General features: G+C 40.9%; 1 protein-coding gene across 1 annotated transcript; it reads right to left on the bottom strand.

Annotated features, from left to right (window-relative positions):
* Positions 1 to 1,407: 1,407 nt before the first annotated feature.
* LOC115129546 (very long chain fatty acid elongase 6-like) lies at positions 1,408 to 17,886 on the bottom strand. Its single transcript, XM_029659997.2, has 4 exons — positions 17,652 to 17,886; positions 5,822 to 5,953; positions 4,781 to 4,932; positions 1,408 to 3,346 (listed from the first exon to the last, which is right to left on the bottom strand). The coding sequence occupies exons 1-4, from the start codon at positions 17,732 to 17,734 to the stop codon at positions 2,886 to 2,888; spliced, it is 828 nt and encodes a 275-aa protein (XP_029515857.1). The 5' UTR covers positions 17,735 to 17,886; the 3' UTR covers positions 1,408 to 2,885.
* Positions 17,887 to 21,599: the final 3,713 nt, after the last annotated feature.

Genomic DNA, 21,599 nt, shown 5'->3' with positions numbered 1-21,599 from the left:
GGTATGATGAAAGTTCAAGTTAAGAAGTAAAGATACTTTAAAGGTAAGGTATAAATAACATAATTCAGCATTGTACTAATATATTTTAATTAATATATTTTAGAATATAAAAACCCAAGTGGCAGTGGGGACATTTCTATACATTTCTACTTATTATATTTATGGCTGTGTAAGATGCTCTATCCCCATTGCAGGCAAGGTAATAAGCCAAATGCAACCTTTTTGTCATCTGGTATCAAGTCATTTTGCGTTGATAATGGCGCAATATGCATATTGCGGATAGATTGCATATTGGTTGGTCTTATTTAAGATCAGCTTCATGATGCGTATGAGCTTGAATCAATTGACATTGCGGAGCTTGGGAACATGCATTGGTGCTACGTTTAACCATTTGTTAGACCAGCCTAAGTAAACATTTCAAAGACATGAACATAGATTGAACATACACTGACTTCATAGAATTCGTATAACTTCATATTCCTCATCGTAACGTGATCCTTCTCGCCAAATAAAATGAAGCCAATGTGAAGTAGGCTTATGCAGAGTAGGTCTATATAAGAAAAGGCTGTACTGTATGATACTACTAGCAGTGACAGAAATGAGCACTGTAAGCATACACACACACACACACGCACACAAACACACGCACGCACACACACACACACACACACACACAGGCATGCATGCACACAGCCTAATCTCAATTTTGACCAACTCTCTAAAATTGAGTGCCTATGGTAACGGAGATACGGCGGAATAGAAAGGATACTGAGTTTATCTGACAATAACTTGTTTATCTTTCGAAGCGCCTTCAAGTAGATAGCCATCGAATAATCTCTATGACGATAGTAGCCCTAAGTGTTGCATGATTGCTTATCACCCACCTGGACTATAATTGAACCAATTGCAGGGTAGATACTCAACTCAAAGTTGACAATGTTGTAGCATCTACTGTAAACCTGATTGCTGGGTTTGTGACACTTGTGCAGACAGATACGCTTGTTGCTATCCATTGCAAGGGTGTTCTCTCTCTTTCGTCGTAATGAGCAATGAAATCTTCTCGCTTAGGAGATCATTCTAGTTTGACTTTTTACCAACATGTTATAGAATAACGTGCGGTGTCAATTATTTTCAGTATAATTTGTGAGATGCAGTTACTTCTGCAAGTGGTTCACAAAATACCCCCGACCTCAGGTCATTTAATTGTCTTAGGTTTGATCGAACTCATTTGCGTCGTTCCTACGAGGCACGTTTCAAATGATGTTCTTTGTGTAGTGTAGCTGTGTGTGAAGTATCCAACAGACACTAGAGACATGAACTACCATGATGTTGTTGTGGCTTCGGTTTCTCAGCCAAAACTAGCAGGTGGAATCTTTGCTATCTTTTGGCCAGACCATACCCCTGGTATGCAATTTAACCAGTTTAGTTTATTTGTTAAGAAAAATAACAATATGCAAAATAGACGAGGTGCAAAAGGTCACTTCCTCACACACTCTCACACACGTGCGGCTCTCACACACATGTGCAAGCTGCTTACGGCTGTGGTAATACAAGCTGCTTACGGCTGTGGCATGATTTCCCCTTGATGTGTACTCTTTGCCTTCACTGACATACAACTAAACCACTAACGACTGATGCCAAGACAGAGAATAAAATAAACAGACATGACACCGTTGGCAGCATAACACTCCTTTGTTTGCACACTTGGTTCATACGTTAATATCCCATGAACAATAGCGTGACAGACACCATTAAAAGACACCGGTTACTTAAAGTGTTATAACAGTGAATTTTGACAACTGCATGCTTTTTTCTTAAACAAAAAAAATGTCTCAAGGCCTTTTTCCGAGACCCCTTTCTTTCGTTAAACTCTTTGGAAATGTATGGCGTCTCACTTTCCAATGTGGTCGGTGACGTTGTGAGGTCATTACAGGCAGGTGAACAGGTCACTGTCAGACTCCGTTTCCTATCATGCCACATACATCCAGTGTGGTCACATGATTTTTTTCTCCAATGGGCCTTCAGATCAGATGTTTGTATCTAATTAAGCAGCCTTCCCCTTCGACGCCTTTTAGCATCTTTAAGCCCATATCTGATCTTTATCAAGATCTTTATCAAGATGATATGCATATTTTGTGAAAGAATAGAGAGGAACCTAAGACCTGAGAAAATGTTGTGTTGCAAAGATGGATACAGAAGATACAGTGTCGTTCACTCCATCGGTACAAGTCATCCACCGAACATACATCAGCCGTCTTACAAAAGTCTACCTCTCACACACTCCCAGTGTCTGAAACAATTTGACATAGCAAAACAGAAAAACAAAGAATGATGAAGAAAAGACATTGACAAAAAACACCTAGATGGTTTCAATCGTAAATTGAAGCCACCTCATTCTTCGCAAGTACCAATATACTTCCTATTTATCAAGTAACACCTTTCAAGTAGATGTACTTCCTTTATCTGGTATAAATGTAACTGTCCCTTTGATATTATTTGATATTTTTTATAATAAATATGGAGAATCAAGTGGGAGCCAAAGGAACATCAGGTGAAGGACACACTGACTGTTTGTCGCCTTGGTAGGTAGTGCTTCCTTCTACAGTGCTCTAGAGATGGCACCTCAAACCAAAGTATTTGACATTTGCACGTTAGTAGTATTCTAAAGCACAAGCAGACAGCAGCCCGCCTTTTGTTCCTGCATGTTCCACACAACCCCAGCCTACCCTCCCACTTTCATTCCTCCACCCACCCATCTATCCATCACCCATACATCTCTCCATCCATTCCTGGATAATTCACCCCATCTCCTCAGTCATTGTTTACCGCGACTCGAGTACATCCTCTTCTTTCTTTCTTTCTTTCTTTTCCTCCCAAAAACGCGTCTACTGGGTCTTCCTCGCGGCTGCGGCGGCTTCTGCTTTAGCTGCGGCGGCCTTCTTGGTCTTGTCAATGTAGGCCTCGTGGAAGAATTGGCAGAAGAGCACAAAGTAGCTGAGGTACATGAGCGAGGACCACACAATGTTCTGCACGTGCGACGGGCACTCCTGACCCTGCTGCATCCACGAGTACACCAGGTAGTTCACCACGCAGCCCACCAGCATCTGGGTGATCTGCGTGAGCGTGATGAACATGGCGAATTTCCTTGAGACCTTGAAGCCGACCGCCCGCAGGGCGTAGTAGGAGTACATGACGGCGTGGACCAGGTAGTTCATGGTCATGAACCAGCCGCCGCCGGCCACCATGTCCTTGTAGGAGTACCAGGAGTACAGCAGAACAGTCATGTGATGGTACCAGTGTAGAAAGATGAGCTTCTGCTTCCGCAGCACGATGAACAGGGTGTCACCTGCATGGTGGGTGTGAAGAGAGAGAGAGAGATGGAATATAGAGGGAAGGACAGAGAAAGTATACAAAAAGTGAGAGACAGAGACATTGAGAAAGAGTTAGAAAAGGGGAAGGAAATTGACATTTCACAGTTACAAATTGAAAGGAACAAAAGCTCAGACCTTCCATTTCAGATAACACTTATTACTAGCACCGAGTTCTACTTCGGTGTTATCTTCTAATACCCATGTTCTTGGCACATAAATGTTGTAAGATCATGATGACAACATTTAAGCGTGATAAGACGAAGTGAGGACTCAAATAAATCTTTACTGTGCTCTACAACTTCGCTTTATATTTGTCTTCATAAGTGAATACTGTAACTCTGGTCCTGTTTAATACATACTAGGTCCGAATTTAATCACAGATGAAATGCACTGTGGGTTCACTCACAATCTTTATGCTGTAGGTGTACTTTCACGTCAACATATAATAACAATGTCTGCGAACAGATCAGTCTCCAGGGTTTATCGGTTTGAAAGGTTTGGGGAAGAAAATTAAACTTTGCTCTGCGAAACAGGGCCCACCATTCCTGACTAATTGGTGAACCCACTGCTTGAAAGTGGAAAACTACCAGAGGATTCAGAGTTAGCTCTGTGCCCCCGTCTGTGTGTGTGAGAGCGTGTGTTTGTACAGCATCTCTCTCTCTGCTCTCTCTCTCTCTCTGCTCTCTTTCTCTCTCTGCTCTCTCTCTCTCTCTGCTCTCTTTCTCTCTCTGCTCTTTCTCTCTATCTGTCTGCCTCCCATATGCCTCTGTGACAGCAAGCAGTGCTTTGGCTAAGTGGCTGCTATGTTCCATTTGCAGGCCTCAATGTGCTGGTCACCCAACCAAAGCTCTAGAACCAAGTTAAGGGTAGGGGCTTCTATCCCCCTCCATGTGCCCCTGAGAGGGAGCTCCTGCTATGGGCTCGTACTCAGAGCTGACAGGGTGTGGAGCCCCAGTGACCGCAGGACTGGGCAAATACAAAAGGGCTACACAGGAAGAAAATGTATTCCCAGACGGTCTTTGGCGACGAGTGAAAGGTCATCCAAACTTGCCCCCGTTGGGGTGAGAGGGCACGCCTGTCGCTGAGGCAATTGAGGACAGGAAAGATCATCGAAGACGTCATTTGTTTCTTGTGCTACTGTGTGTGAAATGTCTGACATGACAGCATTTTCATGCCTACAGATCCGTGTGCCGATCCTCGGGTGGGTTATTTCAGCCACATGGGGGCAGAGATATTTCATGTAAATTATTAACATATTTTCACATGTCTAATACCACAAACCACAATGGACACAAAAAGGCATTCACATGTAAAACACTTTATTACAGATAATGGTAGTAGTAGTAGTAGTATACTAGTAGTAGTAGTAGTATACTAGTAGTAGTAGTAGTAGAAGTCAGTCATCTTACCCAATTCTGGTGCTTTACTGAGCACAAAGGCGTAGGCCCAGAACTTGCTGACCGGCCCGTTGTAGAAGCTCTGATCACACACTGACTGCTTGAGCCCTTTAGTCATCAGAATGTATGTCATGTAACTCCCAGTGCGGACAGCACCAAATATACTGGACAAGAGAGAGACAGACAGAGAAAACAGTTAGCAGAATACACTAAGTCAAGCCCAAGAACCCTGGAATACGGTCACTCCTGCTACAGCAAAGTTTGTACAGCATCGTTGTTTACACAACTACTGCCTATGCACACACGTGGACATTTTACAGCACGAGGACTTCTACACAGTGAGTTCTTTACTCAAAACTATCCGGAACATAACTTTAAAATTGACCCGATAGTTATATATAGCTATTTAATGCTATACAACATGCTTACAGCATGTGCATTGACTGTGTTTACGTTCCCCAATAAGAAACCAAAAATCATCACTCAACAGAAATAGGGAACTAACAAATGACCCAACTGACAACCAGAACGAAACAGGTGAGGTTTTAAAATGGGTTCTAAAAGGCATCACTAGGGGTACTTACTGACTGGGTGCTTGCCAAGACAACTCAAGTAAGGTCCTAACAAACACTCACCATGGACGTCCACTAGATTTGCCTGATATCAGACCAACTAATGGAAAGGAAAGCCCACAACAACTTAGGTAAGGGTGTGCAAATAAACGTGGAGCAAACCAAACAGGGGAGACACGAGATAAAAACTTAAAGAGGAAGAGCTAAACAGCGGTGTCGCTCTTCCGACATCGCTCATGCCAAGTTGAGAACTCCGCCAGCCACTCTGCAAACACAGGTGAAACTACCTACTGACTAATGAAACTACATCTACCGACTAATGAGGCGACAGGTGCAACACATCCTGACCAATGAGGACAATTCAAATCAGGGCAAGCCACACCCAAACAGAGCCAACCCTCGAAATTGAAATCCAGCAACAACAAAAAAACGAAAGCCCATAACAACTGGACCGGTGTGGAAAATATCTGTTGCCTCTTACCTGAATACTGCGAGAGTGAGGGACCACAGTGCCAACGGTTTCCTCAGCTCAAACTTCTCCCTTCGTTTCATCACACGGCGACCGCCTAGTATGAAGGCAGCATAGAGGGCTGAGAAGAGGAACGACTTCTTCCTGTAAAGGATGGAGTTTTGTGAACATTACACATTCGGCACTCACTGCTACCTGTGGTAAATATTTTCAGAACTCTGTCTTGAACTGCATTGTTGGTTAAGGGCTTGTAAGTAAGCATTTCACGGTAAAGCCTACACCTGTTGTATTCGGCGAACGTGACGAATAAAATGTGATTTGATGAGATTTTGGGGGAAAAACCCTAGGCCTTGCAAAAAAACGTAAATGGCAATAACTCCCCTTCTCCATTCTGCACCATCAGCTTAATATGGTGGCAACAGCACTGTTTATTGCTCTTTTCAGCTGACGAGGTCTACAAGAACCAGGAAATAAGTGCACTATTTTGCGTAGCTTCCCTGTGAAAAATGGTTGAAGAGAAGAAAAAGGAGAAAGCTCATTTAGGGTAATTATGATCAAAGTTTAGATTGAGGAAGAAAATGTGACTTGTCATTATGCTTAAGTTCTCTAACTATGATAGCAAAGGCGTCGCCTCTCAGCCTATCTGCCATCCCCCCCAGGCAGATTGGAGTTGTTTTTGGAGTTGTCAACTCAATGCAGGAGAGATATGACCTAAAAAGTCCACTCTCACCACCTTCTTTGCTCTGCCCATCCTTATAACACAAGTTCAACACAAGTTCCCAGAACCAATTCCCAGAAGCATTATAACCACGAACATCCTCTTTCCATGAAACAGATGTACATTTAGGAAGTAGATGGGAAGTTTACCTTTTCGCACTAGCTTTTATGGATTTATGGATAGATCCATTTGCTTTGAAGGGAAGGAAGAACTGTTTCCTGACCAACAAAAAAGGCTCTGTAAACAAAATAAACCTTTTTTTTTTTACCTTTATTTAACTAGGCAAGTCAGTTAAGAACAAATTCTTATTTTCAATGACAGCCTAGGAACAGTGGGTTAACTGCCTGTTCAGGGTCAGAACGACTGATTTGTACCTTGTCAGCTCGGGGATTTGAACTTGCAACATTTCAGTTATTAGTCCAACACTCTAACCACTAGGCTAACCTGCCACCCCAACCTAATGCTATAGAAATGTAATAGATCCTAACTTCCTATAGGGACACTCCCTAACTAGCCTGTGTTGACCATGTGAATAATGTAATACTGACAGCATTACTGTAACACTTCTGAACAATCTTACATCAAAACAATATCCTGAAAGGACATTACTGTTATTGACGACATGTCACTCTTTGTGCAAAATGCAAAAAAAATGAAAGCTTCCAGGCTTGATAACTGATTGAACAAAGGACAAAGCAGTGCAGTTAAAGTCCAAAGGAATCTGCTTTCACCCAATGAGCGCAGAATGTCTTCGTTGTTTCGATGTAAATAAACAAGGGTGAAGAACGGAGCGACTCAGAGTAAGCACCCTACTTAGAGAGGCAGAGCCAATTCTAGATTAGCAACAATCCCCACATTCCTCACACACTGTCTTCAGACTTTAAAAAAAGGTTAAAGGTCACAATGATAAATGGCCTTCAGTGTGATTCCTCATAACAGTACGAAGCTTCAGAGATGTGGATACTAGGAAGTAGAGGACCAAATACCCTTTTCACACTATCACACCAAACTCAAACCAAACTCTGCTGGTTCGGTTATTTCCTTCTCACATTGTCCAATCCAGCACAGTTCCTAGAAACCAGGTACCCAGGTCAGCTCAGTACAGCTTGGTTTGGTTCAGTTCGGTTTGTCTCAGTAGTGTGAAAAGCCCTACAGAGTACGGTCTGAATGAGGTACAATAACATAAGGAGGTATTGCGAATCGGAAAAACCCACGAATATCAGAGAAAACCTGAGGCACGGTCAAAGTCTACTACAAAGTCTCTCTCCTTGCTTGATCAGGTCGGTTGTGGCCAAGTTATGCCTCCAGGAATGGAAATTAATTTGAGATGTCAGTGTGAATTCACATCATGCCTCCACGACTCGTAGTAGCTGCAAGTGGCAAGGGCATTCAAGTCAGAGCTTCCATCAGGGCTGAATGTGTCTCTTACTGCCTGTCTATACCTCGGCCAGAGTACATTGAAGATTGCCCGATATGCTTATCACTGGTCAGTTTAGCATTTTCATCATGGTTATGATTGGGGGAGTATAAGCTGATCCTAGATCTGTGCCTCTAAGCAAATTAGAACAGAGCAGCTCTGTCAGGGGATATGAAAATGCTGTCAGGGATATGCAATCATCTCTGAATGACAACATCAGAGAAGGTGTACTAATCCATCTTCACCTGAAACAAGATTTATCCACTGCACTTCAAACAATTCCCAAAAATGTGACTTTCTTGGCACTGAACTAATTTCTTCATGACTGATTTATTTGTACACTACTCCTTTCTGACAATATTGAACAACAAAGCGACATGAGACAGGATGTATTTAGATGAAAACTCGTAAAACAACAAAAAAGTGTCTGCTTAAATGTAAATGCAATGCTATTTGGAAATCCCAAATGACAGGAAACTGTACACCATAAAAGCTGTTCCTGACTAATAGTGATGGCAAAAACCACTGGGCAAAAACTGGCAGAATCAACGTTGTTTCCACATCATTTGAAAAATGTAAACGTTACGTAATGAAGCTGAATCGACGTGGAAAACTGATCCGATTTTTAAAAGTCAGAAACGTAAGGGATTTTTTTTTTTTTACATCCAACTTTTAACTTAAATCCAATGACATTGTGAAATGTTTTGTTAATTTAACATTGAATTTCCATTAGCTGACAACTCAACCAGTGGTAGACATTTTTCTTCATTAGTATAGTGCACCTCTCACATCCCTGAGAACTATCCAACAGAGCTTCTCTTTTTGCCAGTCATCATCAGAGTCCGTGGAGAGCCAGCCAGCTCCCATGCATTCCCTTATCGCTGGGTGTGACTTGCTGGGCGGTAGCCGAGTCTGTGTATCAAAGCCACTGCTGGAGCAAAGACAACATTAGGGGCTCATCTAATGCATTTCTGATAGAGCGAGCAAAGCAGTGGTGGGGATAGCATTCCGTCGTATGTCTGCATCGTGCATCAGGTCATCCTGTCAAACAGAGCTTGCAAGTGGCGTGAACTAATATATATATATATATATAAAAAAAATAAAACGTTGATGACTTTAATATTTAGGTCATATTAGAACTAATGACTGAACCTGGTTTTAATCATAATGTAGGATCGCACAACACTGTATCATAACGACAACCACATGCTGCAACTCTGTGCATTTACTTGTGGAATAATATGTCCACTGGTTTGGGGCTTTATTGAAAAATCGGTGCAATAATGATCTTGCTCTGCGAATATATAAACAGTATAAGAGGCCTTTTTTCAGAGCGAGAGACCAGCGAAAGTGTGAACAGATTTCGAAACAAATCTTAACTGAAGGCATAAATCACACCTGAGCGAGAGACTAGGGAAAGTGTGAACAGATTTCGAAACAAATCTTAACTGAAGGCATAAATCACACCTGAGCGAGAGACTAGGGAAAGTGTGAACAGATTTCGAAACAAATCTTAACTGAAGACATAAATCACACCTGAGCAAGATACTGCACAATGGCAGGAACTATTTGGCTCAATTTCTATAATACAAAGGAGTCTTTGTATTACGGGCAAGATCTGCACACACGGGCAAGATCTGCACACACCTTCCAAAGCAGTTCACAATAAATGGCCCTTCCCCTCCCCCTAGTTGTGTTGGTCAAAGCTGCTAGCTAACCTGCTGTGTAACTTAGATCTGTATTAGCTGGAGCAGGAGATTTCTCCCCTTACGTAACACTGACTTTGCAGTGTGAGGATGAGTGTGTGTGTGTGTGTGTGTTCAGTCTTGGAGCTGTCCTCACAGTAAGGTGGCTAAGTTTAGGGTGAACGACCTTGTCCCCTGGCTATCTTTGATTGTTTGTAGGTTGGACAGTAGCAGAGGAATCAGTAGTGGTGTCAAGTCAGATCCCTGAGGTACGCCAAACTTTTGGTTCCGTAAACAAACTGATACATAAGGCCAAGCAATAAATAAGTCCTGAATATTACAGATTCAGTATTTCTTGCATCGAATAAAACCGAACCTTGTCCCCAGGCTCGAATTTCTGGCCCATAGAACCTGGTAACAGTGTGCGACTGTTTGGAACTTTGTGGGTGTGGATTTACTGAGTGACATGCTAATCAATTTGTATTCTGAGAAAATCACACGACTATGAGGTGTGGCTCTAAATCGAGGCGGGAGAGAGTCGTCATTAATCAACACAGACACAAAGTCATAAACCCTGCCTATTTCTACAATTTCTCTTCATAAAATCGGATTTTAAACCTAACCTTAACCACACTACTAACCTGATGCTTATACCTAAGTTAAGCTTAAATTAACCCGTTTTAGATTTGTGGCTATGGAAGCTAGTGGAAACCGAGAGGGAGCGAACCTCCGACAGTTGTATTAGATTATGAAAATCACATTAGCCATATTATTTTGGGTGAGCCCTATTGATTCTGAGTTCAGGCATATAACGTTGATATAGTATGTGAAATCTAATTCTAAGATGCGTACTTTCAGATTTTCCGAACTCACTTCCTTGCTTAAATTACTTGCACTGCTTGTGCTTTGAAGTCTACAAAGTAGGGGGAAGGTTCTAAAGGTTGCGCTAGATAATGATAGACTGAGAGATCATCGAGTTGTTGCCGTTCCTGCCATAGACTCCCATTCAAGTTCCATTCTGTGGCGTTGTGAAACCAGACAGGTTGACAGAGAGAGAGCCATCTGTTGGATGAGATTATACAAAACCTAACACTAAAAAGTGATACTTCATGTGTACGGCAGTGTATTTAATGAAAATGGGAAGAAGAATGAGTTCCAAAATTATACGATTATTTAAAGTTGCACTACGCCGAAATCGCTCCACTATTTCCTAGTTGCTGAAACTCGAATAGTTCACCTAATTTCAGTTTATGTGACAAAATAAGATGGTACAATGATTCTCTACCTAAACTGCTGTGAAATAAATAATATACTCTACCGTTCAAAAGTTTGGGGTCACTTAGAAATGTCCTTGTTTTGGCCCATTATCAGCAACCATCACTCCTGTGTTCTATTGGCACGTTGTGGTAGCTAATCCAAGTTTCTCTTTTGAGCCTGTAACGAACCCACAAATGCTAATACTCCAGATACTAAAATAGTCTAAATAAGGCCAGTTTTATTTCTTTTTTAATCAGAACAACAGTTTTCAGCTGTGGTAACATAATTGCAAAAGGGTTTTCTAATGATCAATTAGCCTTTTAAAATTATAAATTTAGATTAGCTACCACAATGTGCCATTGGAACACAGGAGTGATGGTTGCTGATAATGGGCCTCTGAACGCCTATATAGATATTCCATTCAAATCTGACTTTTCCCGCTACAATGATCATTCACAACATTAACAATGTCTACACTGTATTTCTGATCAATTTCAATAAACAAAATTGTTGTTTCAGCTGTTTGAAGCTGGTGTACAAAACCGAAAATAAAAGCCGCAAAAACAAAACTTAAGAATGGGAAGCATAGAAATAGTGCACATAGAACAGATCTACCGCTTCTTAGACTTGCATTCAAGTAGAATGATAGATTTATAACTAACATTTCTATGTGAATTTGGTTAGGTTGCCCCCAAAGGTTACATATTGCCACTTTAACATTTACCCTGTTAGTTTCGCTGCCTATTTCTGTTGAGCTGATAATAATTGTACAACAAGGCAAATTATTTACTTTGGCTCTGGCAAATAATAGTTTCAGCTTGTTAAGGGATTAAAGTGTAATGGTGAGTGACTGGTTTATTTATAGTAGGAAGAGAATGAAAGCTCTGCAAAGGTTTGAATTAGACCTATTCCCCCATTTTGCTTTGCAAATGTTTTAATGAGACCTATTGCCATTGTGCCAGATGTAGATCACTAGGGAATAGAAGGATGCATGGTAAGTGGTGCAAATTAGATGTACATTGCACCTCATGGCCACTTGCACAAATGCAAAAACACATTTAATGTGACACACTGTTGGAATGAAAATGGCTATGCCTCTGCAAAAGCTGTTTGGTGAAATTGACTTGATGATGGAATGACTGCTCTTTCCTCTGTTAGCATCTTAACTCTCAGCTGGGACTGTGACGAGATGGCAGAGTCAAATTTGAGAGAGGGTTTTTTCTTGAGAAACGTTCACCCAATATCTTCATCTCTGTCTCCCCAATTCAGATGAGCTGCTGGGTGAATCAACGTCAAGTCAGAGGTGTGCTCTGGGTCGACGCAGTCAGCAGCAATCATCATCTTTGCAGCCTGTCCTTCTGGGAAAAGCAGCATGCAAAACATTACTCCCAGGAGTCGATACCATAACTCATTGGAGACCAGCTAGCTGGCCTAACCTTAGAGAAAGGTAAAATTCTAACCTTTGTCAGAGAGTCACAATCATTGATGATGTAGTATTAGCTACCGAGGGGAGAGGAGGCCGAATTAGCACATAATGTTCTGAAAACCATATGTTAGAGCTTGGTGAGAGAGTGGTAGTCCTGTAGTTATTTTGCATACAACCTTCCCACAACTCTCTGGGAATGGTGCAGGATAGTTGCTTAGCTTTGGAACATTCTCAGCACATTTAAGGAACTTCACAAAAATGTTCTAGGAACGTTCTAGGAACGTTCTCCAACTGGTTTGACATTGGGAATGTTCTCAAATTGTTCTAAGAAAGTCAAGAAACAATGATTTTCTGTTGGAATTTCAGTACTTCAGCATAACATTTCCTACAGGTTTCCTCGTGGTTCTATTTAAAGTAATGTTCTCAAATTTGTCAGAGAACGTCAAGAAACAATGTTCTTCTGTGGGAATGTCAGTACTTCCACAGAACATTCCATACAAGTTCCAATGTGGTTCTGATTAATGTCATATTTTTACTACGTTCTGGGAATATTAAAACAATTGTCTGACTGAAGCACACTTCTCAGAACATTCAGAGAATATATGGTTTCTCTTTAATGTCAGTTCCTGGCAATATTCTGAGAATGTTCTAAAAAAAAATGTAAATCTACACATTAACATCAATAAGCTTTATATTCCGTTCTCAGGACATGACGAAAACATTCCATAAAAATCATAAGGAAACGTTAGCAACGTTCAGACCATGTTTCTAAGAATGTTGTTTGAAAACATATAGTACATTCCGTTCTCAGCGTCAACCAAACTCGCTTTAGGTGTGTTGGCCATGCCCACCTATTGGCCACACCTGACCTTAATGAGTGCTTGTTTCCTTTGAAATAGGGTCTGTTTGAATAGACTAAAATGAACAACTTTGTATGCGTAAAAAAACATGACATGCCAGTTCCATCCTGGAGTTGCAATGGACTAATTCCCGGGATAGAGAACAGAAGATCATACATTTTAATCTCACTGATGCCGAGTCACAATATATATATATATATATATATATATATATATATATATATATATGTTTATATATATGTATGTTCATTACTAATGCCAAAACAAATTCATGTCCATGTTGTCCTACTGTATCTGTGCTTGGAGTTCAGAAAAGTTCATCCCAAGTAAGATAGAAAATAACATTTAAATGTAGTTCTTACAGTGTTAAGAAAACTTTAAATAATAACCATAACAAAACGATCACAACATTTAGAGAATGTTCTTAGAATGTTATTTAATAACCTTAAAATAACCTATATTTTCCGATCTCAGAGCGTTAATAAAACCTCACAGGAAAACTTTAAGGGAATCAGAGTAAAATGTTCTCAGAACCTCCCTGCAGCCTAAAAATATACATTCCCAGAACAGGCAACATTTTCACATCTGTTCAGTTTTACGTTCAGTTTTACCGGTCAGTAAACTAATGGCTTTGCTCCCACAACAAATATGAAAACAAAAACACATGTTCCCACAATTTCCAAGGATCTAAATGTGCTAGCTGGGAGGTTCCTTAAGACATTTGAATGTGATGGCAAGATTATACTGGGTAACTGAGGACCAAAGACGTCGGCTGAATTCCAAAAGGAAGCATTGCCTGTTCCCTCTAGGAACTCCTGTAGATCTGAAACAATTGGACAGATAAGCAATACGATGCAAATTCCATCCAGCCTATCAGAAGGCAAGTAGACGCATATTGCTTACACCTACAGTTTCCAATCCGTTCAAATGTATAGGAGTTCCTAGGAGGTAGGGGTCCCTTTCTAATGAACCCATTGGGAGTGCATTTTCCACCCAGTGATTGGAGCTCTAGGAATCCATTACAAAAGGCTACAAATGTTCTTGGCAGCTGAACAAAAATTTAATAAGCAGACAAGTTGGACTGGATCAGTAACATGAGTAACATGAGACTGCAGGGGGAACAGTAATCTTCCTAAGACCTACAAGTCTGTTTTCATTCATGGGCACATCCTCAACAGTACAGCATACAGACAATACCATTTGTATTGCACATTTAAACCTCAACTAACTTTTAATCAGGGCAACAAATCTATCATCATAATGCTCTGACAGAACCATCCAATATTTGAACAAAGAGCACAATAAATACTGTATGTCCACGCAACAAGCTAACATAGTATCCCATCATGCTTTGTTGGGGTCTACAGCACTTCCTTCAGAATTGCACAAAACAACTGATTCTACAATGACATGCATTCACCCAAGAGGATGGTATCCAATTGCTTGGAAGCCCATTGAGTGTTTCAACGACTGAATACACTACACATCATAAGCAACCATCACTGACGCTGAGCAATTGGGACATCTGTGGGGAACTGAGTGAGAATGACTCAGCAGGTAAATGGAGTATATGTGTATTTCAGTGGCAGGCAGCCACAGTGTGCAGAACATTGAGACCAGCCTTCATCTTAATTGCAGGCAGATAGCCAGCTGTGAGCTGATCTGTAAGGTTGTTGTTTGGACACTTGCTGGCACAGAGCCGTACACTCATGTTTACAATTATGCTTATCCTATTGCAATTGAACGGTGATCTCGTGGGGAAAAAAATCTGTTTAATGTCATCATCTAAATGTCACAGTGCCAATTTGTTGGCTCACTGCAAGAGAAAACGTTCCTTAATCCACGAAATGTCTATATAGTGTATTCCTGAGAAAGAATTATGCAAACAAAATATGACACCAGGGGCAGTTTACTTAGCCGGCCCAGAAGCCGTTGCAGTGATGCAAGCCTGGATTGGCCAGACGCCATTTTCAGAAATGCTGAGTCAACCATTACTCTTCTCTCCTGTTTGTATAATTGAGCACCCCAATAGTTGAGAGGCAGCAGAGAACAACCCTTGTTACAACAATGAGGCAAGGTTTGCATTAGCCTGATTGTTCGCAGTTGTTCACAAAAGAGCTTATCATCTGTCCTCACTTTCCCCAGGGGTTTTGTTCTCGCTGGACTCAGGTGCACTTTCCATAAGTCTATATTAGTACTGGCTGCTACAGAGTCCATCCCTGCAACCATTTCATCACACAGTAGTCAATAGCCAGCTACTACAGCAGCCTAGCAGCCTACCATTAAACATTTCCTCTTTCCCATTGGTGTTTGGTAGGCCTCAACATACCGTGGCCCATTCAAGAATTGTGATGCGAGAGAGGTTTTTTTTTCCCACATAGTGAGAACACATTTCAATTACAGTGCCACAGAGTTTGAAAGTGTTGTTTTGAAGAGAACATGGATCAGAGCGTGTAATTAAGGTATTTGGTTTGATTGAATAGGGCCCCAAAGATTGATGGCAGTTCAAATGTGCCAAAAAAATCTATCACACATGAAGCAATGCATTGTTATTGTATCTGTATGGCAGAGAAATAAACAGGTTGGTTAACATTAAATGCTTATTTTCCTCTCTATGAGTTTATGTTGAAGGGCTGCAACTATTTACAACTACTTTTCCCACTCTAAAATCTCTCTCAAACCATGTTACATGTTCATAAACCTATTGTAGGCCTCTTTCTATTTAATTTTCTTTTGGGTGAATATGACTAACCACTCATGAATGATTATTTCCTCTTAGAACCATGCAATATGGTCTTGCCAGAGCAGACATCCCTGCTCCAAAGGCTTCCCAGAAGAGTCGGCACAGATCAGCTGCGATGTGATTGGCTAGCACTCTGTCAGCAGACATCATTCTATTGGTCAGTTGGTAGTACCAACTCATGGACAGCTCCTGCACAAATGTTTCCACTATTGGTCAGTTGGTAGTATCAACTTTTTATTTTATTTTATTTATCCGTTATTTTACCAGGTAAGTTGACTGAGAACATGTTCTCATTTGCAGCAACGACCTGGGGAATAGTTACAGGGGAGAGGAGGGGGATTAATGAGCCAATTGTAAACAACTCATGGACAACTCCTGCACAAATGTTTCCACAAGCTTGATTCTGACAAGGATCACATTTGGACTCACCCCAGGAACATTTCCATTTTAAATTAAGTGTTTCATTGCAACATAAATGTTTCTACTATAACAAATTACCACACTTATTTGAGCTACTTTATAGTAGTGTAGCCTACCCATAAACCAGCATGTGGCATTAGTGTCGGTTGCTGCTGTTGCTACGTTACAACTTTGATTTCTCCCTGTCCATTGAAGGTTTTTCAAACGGTATAAATACTATGAGCATCTGTTTGAAAGTACATTTATAACCCATGCTAGCCCATTTTAAACTCAACTCCACGATTTACGATGGAGTTGAACAACATAAAACACGACTGATTTCAGGACCCAAAGACCAGCAATTACACACAACATTGTTCTGTGTAATTGCGGGCTATTCTTTGGGTGCTGAAAAGGTTTTAATAAAAGTCTCCAGTCCGCCCACACTAGTCGCCACTCAACTCCATCATAAATTGTGGAGCTGAGTTTATTCGGCTAAACCAAAGCATGAGTGGTAACCTCTTACAGGCTACAACACTGGTAAACTCAGTGGACGAATTGGACACTGGTGGCTATACAAATTATCAATAAGCATAATGGGGATTTATTTCCTGAAGTCACTTACCAATATTAAGAGGGTGGTGTGATTGCAGATTGAGCGTAACCTGCTTATAAAATAAGAGATAAGATCTTAAACCATTTTTGATGAGCATATTTCAAAGAATTAACACGTTTGTTTAGTTATTCTGACCGTTTGGAGAAACTTGCCTACCGACTCCAAGCCGGAGCGCGACGGACGGTAGGCTAAATATAATAGTAATAAACTAACCGTCTACCTCAGTCAGTACCCCGCCTATCAATGTCGGGTTTCTTTCATTCATAGCCTGCCAGTTGTCACACGAGCTACAGTATTGGGCAGCAGTGAACGTAAGATGCCTAAAAGCCTAAAATAAACATACTACTTCTCTTCACTGACAAATCACTGAGAGTCACATCAGAAGATGCTATGATCAGTCAGTTCCCTGACACCAAGGGACCCTTCCTTGATTCATTGTAACTAATGCACAGCAGGCATATATGCATCATAGCAATGCTGTGAATATGGTAAACTACTGTGTGCGGACGATACTCTAACTTCATAGGAGCTTTTATTATAGGATAGCCTATAAGCAGACCATAAACTATTTGCAAACTTGAAGTTAGCAGCATCCAGAAACATAGGCTATATTATTCTTATTAATGAAATTCCTGTTTCTATTTATAAGATTATGAGGATATTATGCTACATATAAACCAACAATCATTCCAACATCAATAGGATATTTCATATAGCCTACCAGTTTTCTTGCATCCATCGTATGGCTTCGTCCTCGTTGAACTGTTTCTCAAATTCGTACTCTTGCAGAGCCAACACCGACATGTTCTCTGTGAGCTTTCCTATAAACGGAGACAAATGTATATTCTGACGATGTGTTATATTCAACTGAATTATCTCTATCTCAGCAACACCCCTTTTCTCGCATTGCTCTTGCCACTGCCAGAAACTCCCAACTTAATGTGAATGTCCGGCTATATGCCTTCCACCTAGAGCCGGCATACGCCCTCTCCACCAAGGAGTTGGATTCAAGGTCCTAAAGCCCGTTGAAAGTATACATTCTCCAAGTACAGTAGATCGTCACTGTAAGGCCTATGTGGTCAGTCACTGAGACTGCACATGCTTTCTACAGCCTATTGGGAAATGTGCAGCAAAAATAAGTCTTCACATGAATCCAAGTTTCCATTCCTTCTAATAGTGCATCAACATTTGGTAACACTTCATTTGCTGCATTAGAGCACATTCCTAATGCTTTATAAGCCATGCATAACAGGTGCTAATAACACTGCATATAAACGTACATTACAACATCCAAAGAGCATTATTGCCAGTAAATTATAACAGTTTGCTTCATAAGGTATTACGCCTGGCCCTAAATGTGGATGTTATAATACCCTGAATGAAATGCTCCACAGGGGTGTAACGACATCAGAATGCACACGAGTTCTGTATTTTTGCAAGGTTTGCAACTTATAATGCCAGTGTTATACTGCCCTGTATGGAATGCTCCATAGGGATGTAACGACTTCACCAGTCCATGCAGGAACTCCGTATTCAGGTTCGGTCACCAAGGCAGAGTGTGGATGAGACCAATACCACTTAATGAGCACATGCATATTATGCCATCATAAGTGGTACAGTCTCATTCCACCTTACAGACACAACTCTGCCTTGAGGGCCAAACCTGAATAAGGAACTCCTGCATGGATTCCCAAGACGTTACACCCTTGTGGATAATTTCACACGGGGCATTTTAACACTCGCTTCATAAGGCATTATATACGTTGCCGGTTCTATTCTGCTCCTGGATGTCCCCTGAATTCGCTACATGAGTTGGAGTTATGTCCTATTAGCAGGGTGGTAGGCTGTGGAAAGAAGGCAGAAGGTTGCTGGAGTATCATTATGCATTGCTCCATCGGTTTGCACCTGCGTATGTTCGCAGTGGGCTGAACTTCTCTGAACTCGTGCAATCAAAGAGCGATGTTTCCCAAGACAAGAGTTGGCAGATCACCGGAGAGCAGCCTAATCAGAGTGTACCCTGACAGCTATTATCTTGCCAATAAGTGGGCATGATTCTTTGGCCGGACTGGGTTGAACTTTAGCCTGGAAATAGGCCTGTCAATGTATTATCAGTTCCTATTGTAATACAATGATACTCACTCTTGATTTTTTCTTGAAGTGTAGCTTCACCCTTCACCAACCATATGAAAAGAAACACACACACAGACAGAGACACACATTCAGACATGTGGACTGAGCTTGAGTTGTCTACAGTACCTTTGACTTGATGATGTGACTGAATGTTTGCATTCGGACTTACCTCATCCAGTCATCCAATATGGAGTGGACTCCCACAACCTTGTCCTAGATTTGACAGGGAGAGGAAATATCACCTGATGTAGAAATAAATACTTTCATCATCAGTGTGTGATACAGAATTACTATTTCTGTCTGCACATATTGCATTATCGTGTCTGTGTAACTGAGGTGGTATGGTGAACCAAGCTCGCCTGATGAGTAACCTCACCTGAGAGCTGAAGACTTGCATTAGCTTCCTGAGCTAATCCCTAGGCTTTAGTTCTGTGGGCTAACACAGTTTTGTGATCCGTATGATCCGTACTATATTCTGGGATTCAGCGTGGTGTGCTAATGCGCCTTCCCGTAACTGTGAAAATTGTCATTGTAAGTTTGAAGGATAGATGCGACCACAGGTGCCAGAGCTAAACCGTACTCTTTAACTTCTTCGAGATAGGGGGCGCTCTTTTAAAACGTTCCCGTTTTAAACAAGATATTTTGTCACGAAAAGATGCTCGACTATGCATGTAATTGACAGCGTTGGAAAGAAAAAACTATGACGTTTACAAAACTGCAAAGATATTATCTGTGAGTGCCCCAGAACTAATGCTACAGGTGAAACCAAGATGAAGTTTCATACAGGAAATGCCCCAGATTCTGAAGGCGCTGTGTTCCAATGTCTCCTTATATGGCTGTGAATGCGCCAGGAATGAGCCTGCCCTTTCTGTCGTTTCCCCAAGGTGTCTGCAGCATTGTGACGTATTTGTAGGCATATCATTGGAAGATTGACCATAAGAGACTACATTTACCAGGTGTCCGCCCGGTGTCCTGTGTCGAAATTATTGCGTAATCTCCAGGTCCATGCGCGTTCCATTTCTTCAGAGGATTAACTAAACTGCCACGAATGATTTATCATCGAATAGATATGTGAAAAACACCTTGAGGATTGATTCTAAACAACGTTTGCCATGTTTCTGTCGATATTATGGAGTTAATTTGGAAAAAAGTTTGCGTTTTAATGACTTAATTTTCGTTTTTTTTCTTACCCAAACGTGATGAAGAAAACGGAGCGATTTGTCTACACAAATAATATTTTTGTAAAAACTGAACATTTGCTATCTAACTGAGAGTCTCCTCATTGAAAACATCTGAAGTTCTTCGAAGGTAAATGATTTTGAACATTTGCTATCTAACTGCTATCAATTCTTCAAAGGTAAATGGCTTATTTGAATGCTTTTCTTGTTTTTGTGAAAATGTTGCATGCTGAATGCCAGGCTTAATCCTATGCTAGGCTATCAATACTGTTACACAAATGCTTGTTTAGCTATGGTTCAAAAGCATATTTTGAAAATCTGAGGACAGTGTTGTTAACAAAAGGCTAAGCTTGAGAGCAAATATATTTATTTCATTTCATTTGCGATTTTCATGAATAGTTAACGTTGCGTTATGCTAATGAGCTTGCCTAGATAATTTACACTCCTGGATACAGGTTTTTTTCGTAGCCAAACAAAACGGAGCGATTTGTCCTACACAAATAACCTTTTTGTAAAAACTGAACATTTGCTATCTAACTGAGAGTCTCCTCATTGAAAACATCTGAAGTTCTTCAAAGGTAAATGATTTTATTTGAATGCTTTTCTTGTTTTTGTGAAAATGTTGCATGCTGAATGCTACGCTAAATGCTACGCTAGCTATCAATAATGTTACACAAATGCTTGTTTTGCTATGGTTGAAAAGCAAATTTAGAAAATCTGAGATGACAGTGTTGTTAACAAAAGGCTAAGCTTGAGAACTAGCATATTTATTTCATTTCATTTGCGATTTTCATGAATAGTTAACGTTGCGTTATGGTTAACGTTAACCGTTATGTTATAACCGTTAACGTTGCGTTATGACTCCCTAAAACCACACTCAATGAGCTGTACTCAGCCATAAGCAAACAGGAAAACGCTCATCCAGAGGCGGCGCTCCTAGTGGCTGGGACTTTAATGCAGGGAAACTTAAATCAGTTTTACCTCATTTCTATCAGCATGTTAAATGGTGCAACCAGAGAAAAAAAATCTAGAAATCTTTACTCCACACACAGAGATGCGTACAAAGCTCTCACGCGCCCTTCATCTGGCAAATCTGTCCATAATTCTATCCTCCTGATTCCTGCTTACAAGCTAAAATTAAAGCAGGAAGCACCAGTGACTCGGTCTATAAAAAAGTGGTCAGATGAAGCAGATGCTAAACTACAGGACTGCTTTGCTAACACAGACTAGAACATGTTCTGGGATTCTTCCGATGGCATTGAGGAGTACACCACATCAGTCACTGGCTTTATCAATAAGTGCATCGAGGACGTCGTCCCCGCAATGACTGTACGAACGGGAACATACCTCACACCAGAAGC

The sequence above is a fragment of the Oncorhynchus nerka genome, linkage group LG5 (assembly GCF_034236695.1).
Source record: "Oncorhynchus nerka isolate Pitt River linkage group LG5, Oner_Uvic_2.0, whole genome shotgun sequence".
In the NCBI taxonomy this organism is placed as follows: Eukaryota; Metazoa; Chordata; class Actinopteri; order Salmoniformes; family Salmonidae; genus Oncorhynchus; species Oncorhynchus nerka.
This window is presented reverse-complemented; position numbering and strand designations above follow the sequence as displayed.

Coding starts and splice junctions, on each gene's coding strand:
- LOC115129546 (XM_029659997.2), bottom strand. CDS start 17,734: ATGTCGGTGTTGGCTCTGCAAGAGTACGAATTTGAGAAACAGTTCAAC. Junction 4,933..5,821: donor CTCACTCTCGCAGTATTCAG/GTAAGAGGCAAC, acceptor TCTCTTGTCCAG/TATATTTGGTGCTGTCCGCA. Junction 3,347..4,780: donor CAGTAAAGCACCAGAATTGG/GTAAGATGACTG, acceptor CCCACCATGCAG/GTGACACCCTGTTCATCGTG.